General features: G+C 37.7%; 1 protein-coding gene across 1 annotated transcript; it reads left to right on the forward strand.

Annotated features, from left to right (window-relative positions):
- LOC134638235 (E3 ubiquitin-protein ligase NEURL3-like) lies at positions 1–1,810 on the forward strand. The gene is made up of 4 exons (XM_063488756.1): positions 1–31; positions 743–1,252; positions 1,384–1,536; positions 1,647–1,810. The coding sequence occupies exons 1-4, from the start codon at positions 1–3 to the stop codon at positions 1,808–1,810; spliced, it is 858 nt and encodes a 285-aa protein (XP_063344826.1).
- The last annotated feature ends 8,255 nt before the right edge of the window (positions 1,811–10,065 follow it).

Here is a 10,065-nt window from a genome sequence, read left to right on the forward strand (position 1 = left end):
ATGGTGAAGCAGAGCAACAACACGAACTCCGGTAAGTCCTTATAGAGAATTTGATGCATAAAAAGCAACAAGAAAAAGTTGTAATTGATTTTACTGAATGAAAGAGCAATACAAATTCAATTTCACATGTTAGTAGCATTTTTTTTCTTTTTGTGTGTAAAAGATATTTTTTAAACTGTTCATTAAGAAATATTTTATGGCTGTGGCACCACTGGAGATAAGAGAGGGAGAACACAAAGTTTATATTTTACAGGAAATGGTCTGCTTGTTACTGATGAAGCGCATACACAATAACTGTGTGAGTCACACCTGGAAGATAAATCTTTGAAACTGCCTAGTAGACGAAGCTGACTGCAACTCACCTTTGACAGATAGATGAGGCAACTTGTAGAGTTCACTTTAAGCTTAAGGTTACAAAGCGTGGATGAAACTTCATGTACTTCTCAAAAGTGAACACTCTTGAACTACTATATTAGTTACATTAACATGATTTATAGTATAATTACTAATAAATAGATCAAACAACAACATACATTTTCATAAGAATGTTTTGTTAAAGTAAATGATCACACTCACACGGTTTGGCTCTGACTGATGATAGATCATAGAACCTGTTAATTAACCATTAAATGCAAGTATATTGTTACAATAATCAGTTATTTTCATTTACTAAACCATGTTCCGCCTGTGGTATAAAGCACTGTAAAATGATTTGTTGTGTTTGTGTTTTTATTCTTTGTAGTTCTCCAGTCAGAGGTGTCACACAGATGCAGTCTGCTCTGTCTCGGTCCTCTGAACTTCCACCGTCAGGCTGTGGGAGAAAAGATCTGCCTGAGTCATGGAGGTCGACTCGCAGAGAAGACTGAGGCCACGTTCAAGAATGGGCTGGTGTTCAGCAACCGTCCAGTGAGAGTCCGGGAGAGGATTCGTCTGAGAGTGCAGAGGGATTCATCCATCTGGGACGGGGCTCTGCGTGTGGGCTTTACCACTGTGCCACCCTCAGCCAGATCTCTGCCTCTGCCCTGCATGGCCATTCCCAACCTCACCAACAAGTCTGGACACTGGGCTGTTCCACTGGATGAATCTGTTTGTGAAGCAGGTTCAGAGCTGGAGTTTTGGGTTTCTCATGGTGGCAGCATATACGTAGCTGTCAACAGCAGGCCGTGTAAGGAGCTAACAGGAGTGGACCTCAGCCAGCCTCTGTGGGCCATGATAGACATTTACGGGCAGACGTGCTCCATTTTGCTCCTGGGTAAGTTCACTAGAACCACAGTTATATTTGCCTTACAGCAGCTTTTCTTGGTGTCCGAAGGCACACTATGCTCTGACAGCGATAAATGTTACCTGAATGCCTATTAAAACATTTTTTTCTCTTTGCTCCAGGTTCAGAGAAACGTAAGCTGCTTTGCACTAGAAGATCGTGTCCTCCACCTGAATCCCTCACTTCACTTGCTGGTTCAGTTTCTGATTTTTCAGACTTCACTGGTGATGACTGCATCTCCTGTCTTGAAACAGAAGTCCCAACAGGTAAAAAGAGTCCCTTTACACATTGCTGATTTCAGTTGCACATTTCTGACCACAGAGTGTGGTCTCATTTCCTGATGTCACATTTTTTTTAATTCGGGATCTCTCTCTTCTGGTCACAGATAAAACCTGTGTGGTGTGCATGGTGAAAGAGGCCAGAATCACACTGCCGTGTGGCCACCGGTGTTTATGTAAACACTGCAACTCCAGAGTTTTTCAGGAGTTTGGCACCTGCCCGCTGTGTCGACACAAGATCAGAGCTCCATCGGCAGAGGAGCTGGTCTGAGCTCCGAGACAGAAGCCAGAAATCACCAAAGAGAAGTTACAGAGTGACTGTAACAGTGAAAATACTGCACTAAATGCAAAATATGCTGCTATTTATATATTATTTATAATGATAACTTTGTCTGTACAGTATACTTTTCTACCTCGATGCAAATCCTAAAGCAGTGTTGTATTTTTGTATGTCTGAAAATTGTAATGTGTTGATGGTAAAAAACATAAACTCTGTTATGTTTTAAGGGTTAAAAAAAATCCTCAAAAACAATATTTTTCAATTAAGCGTGTTTTGGAAAAGAAGCATCTGTCTACACCTCATATCTCTACAGTCAGGAATGAGCGGAAGTGAAAATAAATGTTGGTTTTCAGATAAGAGCAGACTGTGTGGCTGATTATAGAAAAACTACACTCCCAAATCACTGATCAGGTCATGTTGTGGTCACCAAACATAACCATAGCAATCTTAATTTAACACAAACACATTTTTTACCTTTTAATTCACAAACATATGTTTATATAATTCTTTAAATGTGAAAGTAAATTAACCTAGTTCCATCATTACTTGATTTTTACATATTTCAATATTTATAAAATGTTTCATAAAACTAAAAATAAATAATCAGAGTGAATTATTACATAAAAGTGGTCAAAATAAACTGAAACAGCAAAGATTTGTTTGCACTTTGTCCTTGAAGGCCAAAATGAACACAATCAGACGTGTTTGTGCTGCCTTTGAGTTTGTGTTCAGTACTTAAAGTTGGTGTTTATGAGTAAAAACTAACAATATTAAATCAATCTGTGAACAGAAAATGTAATAACAGTAAGACCTTTGGTGTGAGCAGAAATGGGCAGTAACGCAATAAAAGTAACATGCTTTCAAGTAATGAGTAAAGCAAGGGATTACTATTGCAAAAAAGTAATTAGATTACTGTTACTTTCCTGTAAGCATGCTGCGTTACTAAACCGTGGTTTTGTTTTGTCTGGTCATTGTCACGAGACACGGGAGTGTCTCGTGACAATGATGTACAAGTGTGCGACGCCCGTGGCAACAACAGATGTGTGTTGATCAGCAATGGATAATATGGAGTGTGGGAGACAGTACGGCCATGCAGCTTTTAAAGCGTTGACGTACTGACATTACTTTGAGTTTGAGTCCGTAAAAAGTGACAAAAACATTAGCATCCGCTGTACACACTGCGCGGGAACGGGAAAGTGAAATTCACAGAGAAACCCCGGCATCCCCCCACTGACATGCCCGCTGCGGCACCAGGCAAACCTCCGCCTGCTCCACTCCTGCTAAACAGGTGAAAATAGACTCAAGAGCGACAGGACTTAGTGCCACTGAATCTTTGATTTTATTTATTTTTTGCTGTGTTTTGCTTGCATCTATTTGAAAGCGTGAATATAAACGCAAAAAATAATTTTATTTTATATGCTGGAATATGCAGAAAGTAGGTTAAAAAATGTCTCCAAGTCAAAGACTTGCATGTATAATTTTTGCTTAATGCAATGTGCATAAAGTTAAAAGATTAAAACTAATAAAACAATTTTTAAAAGACTTTTTCACTTGATTCAATTTTATATGATGGATTATACAGAATAAATAGAATTGGGATAAAATGTCTATTGCTTTATTAGATATTCAGGTTGTGTATCATGTTTTTAAAAAGTAACGAAGTAATAAAGTAACTAATTACTTTTGAAAATAAGTAACCAGTAAAGTAACAGGATTACTTTCTTGGAGCAGTAGTCACTAATTAGTAACTAATTACTATTTTCAAGTAACTTGACCAACACTGGTCTTTAGGTTTCCTGATGTCTTCATTTAGCTGATGTTGGCACTCCAACACACCCAACTGTGAACATAAGTTAATTTAGATGACCATAAATGATGGTATGTCCACTGTAACAAAAAGCTCAAAAAAGCCCCAAATTCAGGACTCCAAACTCTTGGAAAAATTCCAAATTCAAAAACTTTAAATCCAGACGATGGTCGTTTCAATCATTTTGTGGATTCAAACCATTCAGGAGGAGCAGAGGATGCCTGAAATCCAAAAAACAGGCAAAAGATCTACAACATGTGTAAAATAGAGGAAAAGAAATGAAACTAGAGAAGGAAAGCATGAATGTAAAAAAACAAAAACAAAAAACAAGTTCAAACTTGAATTCAAAAGGAAAAAAAAGCAAATTAGAATGACAGCAGCAATATGTCACTACTGAAAGAACAACACAGGTAATAGGAGAAGCCACAGAGGTGGTACAGGTAATTAAATAATTAAAATAATTTTCTCAAACCAAGGTGGAGAAACTGACGAAACTAACAAGGGTGCAAAGAACATTGGAATAAAAAAAATAAAAGAGGAAATGACTAATAATCAAATCACCAAATTATGTTATTGTTCACATCAGGTAATTTTCCAAAGTTTGGTGCCTCCCTCTGTACCTCCCCATTCCCTTTACTGGTGATGCTGGGCGTGTGTTCATACTTCACGTACTTCATCATTCAAAGGTAGTCAACACTCATGACTTGATGACTCTCAACCTCATCATCCATCAGGACTCGCATGACAAGATTTATTTGCACCTTCAAGATGGCAAGAGAAAGTAAGAACAAGAACTCTGGAAAGTCTTTACAGAGAATTTTATATCTCAGTTTGATAAAGGAATCATTATCAAGCTGATATTTGGTTGCAAAAATCAACTTACAGCAGCTCATTTTATTCTTTTACAGAAACTTAATACAGAAACAAGACAATGCAAAAGTAAACATTGAAAAACAGCAAAGTGCCATAAAGCAAGTGATTAGCAAATGAGTTCAAAGACAGAGTGCTAATAATGAGCTGCACACTGAAGTTTCTTGTAAAAAGAAACCAGAAGCTTTGTTTCTTTGGAAATTAAAATCTTTCCACTGATGACAAAACACAGAAAACAAATCAACACAGGCCATCTAGTGGACTGAGACGGCAACACAGACTTCACCAAACAAACGCTGCAATCTCCAGCACTGAATTTCTCAGCTTGGATGAAGTCCAGACCAAACAAGCTTCTTTGTGAAACCACAGCAGTTTTCTGTTTACATGTTTATCTATTTCTAGACTGTTAAGAGGAAACTTTGGCTTTAAATGTATTATTAAATATGAATCAATAACTTTGTTATGTAGCTTCTTTTAATTAAGTAAATGTGATATGTCACCTACCTGAAAAATGTGCAGTTAAAAAATCTTAAATGAATCTTAGGACACAGACTTGGTTTCACATGTTTCCATTTTCTATCTTTGTAGTTCTTCAGTCAGAGGTGTCACACAGATGCAGCTCACGCTGTCTCGGTCCTCTGACCTTCCACAATCAGGCTGTGGGAGAAAAGGTCCGCTTGAGTCATGGAGGTCGACTTGCAGAGAAGACTGAGAACACCTTCAAGAATGGGCTGGTGTTCAGCAACCGTCCAGTGAAGGTCCAGGAGAAGATTCATCTGAGAGTGCAAATCTTAAAGCAGTGTTGTATTTTTGTATGTCTGAAAATTGTAATGTGTTGATGGTAAAAAAAACATAAACTCTGTTATGTTTTAAGGGTACATGCTGTAAAAAAACCCGCTCAAAAACAATTTTTTCAATGAAGCATGTTTAGGAAAAGAAGCATCTGTCTACAGCTCATATCTCTACAGTCAGGAATGAGCGGAAGTAAAAATAAATGTTGGTTTTCAGATAAGAGTAGACTGTGTGGCTGATTGTAAGAACAGAAATGTGCTACAACGTGTTCATTTCCAAACATGCATTTGTGTTTGCACGTAGGAAGAATAATGATGCAAATACGCATAAAAAAATTACACTCTCAAATCACTGATCAGGTCATGTTGTGGTCACCAAACATTACCCTTTATCCTTTAACATTTTTACCCTTTAATCCACAAACATACGTTTATATGAAATCCACTTGTCCACTCATGTACGCTTGTGTATTGACTTCCTAAATATAATAAGAACTTTATACAAGACTTTTCTGAATTCTTGGCAGGTGTTCTACCAAAGTATGACAGTGTTTTAATCGTAGGGGATTTTAATATTCATATTTGCTGTTTAAATACCCCACTGACCAATGATTTTTTAAACCTTATAGACTCCTTTAATCTTGTCCAGTCAGTCAAAGGCCCAACTCACGAACGCGGTCATACCCTGGATCTCGTACTCTCTTACGGCCTATCAGTCACTGACACTGAAATCTGTAATATACATTTTTCGGACCACATGCCTGTCCTATTTGAGTTTCCCTTTTCAGGTCAGCCTGGTAGATCTGTTGTGCCCAAGCTCCGATCTCGCACGATTAATTCAAATACAGCAGATCTCTTTGCCCATTACTACAAAAATCTAAATCCGGCATTACCTACTGACAGTACCACTCATTCGACCACTGATAGTCTGCTTTCCCTGTTCAACTCAGCTTGTCTGGAAGTACTGGATTCCATTGCTCCTTGTACCACTAGGTATCTAAAACCTAAAACCCAACCGTGGTTAAATAATGACACCAGGGAACGCAGACGGGCATGTAGAAAAGCGGAAAGAAAGTGGAAAAAGGACCGTCTCCAAGTGTCGTTTGAGGCACTTAGAGAATCCCTGTCTAGTTGCCAGAAAGCTGTACGAGCTAAAATAAAATACTTTTCCAAGATCGTGTCCAACAACTGTCATAAACCTGGGATTTTATTTGGTATTATAAACTCAGTTCTTAATCCTCCCACTGCTGATCCTCATATAGCAGTGAACACAACAAGTGAGAATCTAATGAAATTCTTCATTAATAAAATTGTAGATATTAGATCCCACATTATTCCTCCCATTTCTGACCCAGGTGTTTATACTCCAACCTTGGCTGTTTTTGATCACTTTGAGCCAGTATCCCTTTCATTACTTAATGAGGTAGTCAGAAACTTGAGACCTTCAAAATGTACCCTGGCTATCATTCCACCTAGGTTACTGAAAGATGTTTTTGACACTGTTGGTACATGTCTGCTTTCTATTGTCAGTAGCAGTCTTCAGTCTGGGTCTGTTCCCTCTGATTTTAAACATGCTGTGGTGGAACCCATCCTTAAAAAGCAGAATCTGAACTCAACAGTTCTATCAAATTACTGCCCAATCTCTAAATTGTCCTTTTTGTCAAAAGTGCTGGAGAAAATTGTCCTTTTGCAGCTCCAGACCTTCTTAGAACAACATGACATTGGTGAACTATTCCATTCTGGTTTTAAAACGCACCACAGCACTGAAACTGCTTTTTAAAAAGTTTCTAATGACCTTTTAACTTTTACCGACTTTGGAGATTCTGCTATTTTAATATTATTAGACCTCAGTGCTGCTTTCGACACAGTAGATCACAGGATTCTTATCTCTTGACTGGAACAATGTGCCGGAATTAAAGGGCTTGCTTTGGAATGGTTTAAATCCTACTTATCTAATCGTACTTTCTCTGTTAGATTCAGAGACACATTGTCTCCAAAGACGACCCATTTTTGCGGGGTCCCCCAGGGCTCTATCCTTGGTCCAATCCTTTTTTCAATTTATATGCTCCTGTTGGGATCTATTTTTAAAAAAAATATAATTTCATTTCACCGTTACGCACATGATTTTCAGATTTACCTTCGACTAAAACGAAAATCTGTCAATCCTCTGAAGGGACTGTTTGATTGTCTAGAAGATGTCAAGGCATGGATGGCTTTCATATTTTTCTAAATCTAAATGAACAGAAAACTGAGGTCATTGTCTTTGGTCCTTCTGACCATTCTGACCTTGGCCCCTTAGAAAATTATAAAAAAACATTTGCAAGAAATTTAGGGGTGATTTTTGACAGCAATTTAACATTTGATAAACAGATAAATAATGTAGTCAAAACCAGTTTCTTTCATCTTCACCTAATTACAAAAGTTAAGCCCTTTCTCTGTTTCAGAGATTTTGAGAAAGCGATCCACGCCTTCATCTCATCTCGCCTCAACTTCTGTAATAGTCTCTACTCTGGTGTCACCTCTTCATCAATCGGCCACCTGCAGCTAGTTCAAAACGTTGCAGCACGGCTCCTAACTGGCACACGCAAGCGAGATCATATACTTCCATCACTACACTGGCTGCCAGTCAGCTTTCGAATTGACTTTAAGATCTTGTTTTTAAGTCGTTGCATGGACTAGCCCCTACATATCTTGCTGATCCTGGTATTCTCCCCCTAGATCCTTGAGGTCTGCAGACCCAATGCTTTTGGTTGTCCCTAGGTCCAGATTAAAACATAGAGGAGACCGGGCATTTGCTGTGACTGCCCCCAAACTTTGGAATACATTGCCTTTGCATATCAGATCCTCCCCAACACTGGATACTTTTAAAAGTCGTCTAAAGACCCATTTTTATTCTCTGGCTTTTGGTTCATCATGAGTTTGTTACTATTATTCTTTTTTTTATGATTTTATTCTCTTTTTAAGGATTTTATTCTCTTCTAAAACACTATTCAGTTTTTTTAATGTTTATTGCCTTGTCCATTTTATTGTACAGTACTTTGGTCAACACCTGTTGTTTTAAAAGTGCTATATAAATAAACTTGAACTCGAACTTGAATTATATAATTATTTAAATGTGAATGTTTGGATTTGGATTGAAGTCATCAGAAATGTCGGTATGCCCACTTGGAAAAAGGATCCATAAAAGCCCCAAATTCAGGACTCCAAACTCTCGGTAAAATCAAAAACTTTAAATCCAGGCGATGGTCCGTTCAGTCATTTTGTGGATTCAAACCATTCAGGAGGAGCAGATGAAGCCTGAAAACCAAAAAACAGGCAAAAAATCTAAAACATGGAGAGAGTGAAAAAAAAGGAAGAGGAAAGAAATAAAACTAGAGAAGGAAAGCATGAACGTGAGGGGAAAAAACAAACATGCTCAAACTTGAAATCAAAAGAAAAAACATGCAAATTAGAACGACAGCAGCAATATGCCACTATGGAAAGAACAACATGGCAAATGGGGGAAACCACTGAGGTGGTACAGGTGAGAGAATAGCAAAACATGAGAACTTAGTGCAACAAGCAACTCCTCTTGAAAGGCCAGGGCTGTAGTCGTAGGGGCGTTGTTAAAAAAACCCCCCAAAAAGTGTGTTGTACAGCTCACTCCACACCCTTTCATGCGATATATTGTTCTTGGTATGGTTTGTTTAAAAAAAGGAAAGAAATAGACGACTGTTAAAACTCTGATTAAGTGACACAAAAACAAGACAATGCAAACATAAGCATTAAAAAGCAGCAAAGTACCATAAAGCAATTAGAGTTCAAAGAAAGAGTGCTAATAATGAGCTGCACACTGAGGTGTTAAATGATGGTGATAAGAAAAAGAAACTACAAACTTTATGTTTCTGTGGAAATGAAAATCTTGTCACTGACGATAAAACACTGACAAGGTACCTGTGTGTGGGTGTGTCACACCTGCAAAACAAATCAATACAGGCCATCTAGTGACTAAGACTGCAACTCGGACTTTACCAAAGAAATGCTGCAGTTTCCAGCATTGACTTTAATTTCTCATCTTGGATGAAGTCCAGATCTTCACATTCTTCTCTAAAGTGAAAGCACAAGAGTTTGCTAGTTTCATTATGACTTATTACATGTTTATCTATGTCTACACTGCTAAGAGGTAACTTTGGATATATTTTCCACAATTTACATTTATTAAATAAATATGAAGAAAAGATTTTGAATACGTAGTTTGTTTTATCCAGCTAAAGCCATATGAAATATATATCAACAACTCAAAAACAAACTTGTATTATTATTATAAAACATTAAATGTAACTATAAAAAATAGAAGAAATGTTTCAATTTTCGTGTTTTAGATTTTTTCTATTGCGTTTGCTATTGTGATCAGTGATTGCAAGATTAGACTCACGTGACATTTCAAACTGGAAGAGCCATAGAGATGTTACATGTACACACTGAATGGCAATCAGCTGATTAAAAACATAAACTGCTGGAGGGAAATGCACAAAGAGAAGATACTAAACTAACAAGAGTGGAAAAGAAACTGGGAATCCACAATAAAAGACCAGATCACCAAGTTCTGTTATTGTACACTTCAGGTAAATTTCCAAACTTTGGTGCCTCCCTCTGTCCCTCCCCTTTATCTGGGTGTGTTTCTGTTTTCAAACCTCACGTACTCCGTGATTAAAAGGTAGTCAACATTCTTGACTTGAGGACACTCAACCTCATCATGCATCAAGACTTGTATGACAAGTTTTTTCTACATCTTCAAG

Source organism: Pelmatolapia mariae, linkage group LG12 (genome assembly GCF_036321145.2).
Source record: "Pelmatolapia mariae isolate MD_Pm_ZW linkage group LG12, Pm_UMD_F_2, whole genome shotgun sequence".
In the NCBI taxonomy this organism is placed as follows: domain Eukaryota; kingdom Metazoa; phylum Chordata; class Actinopteri; order Cichliformes; family Cichlidae; genus Pelmatolapia; species Pelmatolapia mariae.

Coding starts and splice junctions, on each gene's coding strand:
- LOC134638235 (XM_063488756.1), top strand. CDS start 1: ATGGTGAAGCAGAGCAACAACACGAACTCCG. Junction 1,253..1,383: donor GTGCTCCATTTTGCTCCTGG/GTAAGTTCACTA, acceptor TCTTTGCTCCAG/GTTCAGAGAAACGTAAGCTG. Junction 1,537..1,646: donor AGTCCCAACAGGTAAAAAGA/GTCCCTTTACAC, acceptor TTCTGGTCACAG/ATAAAACCTGTGTGGTGTGC.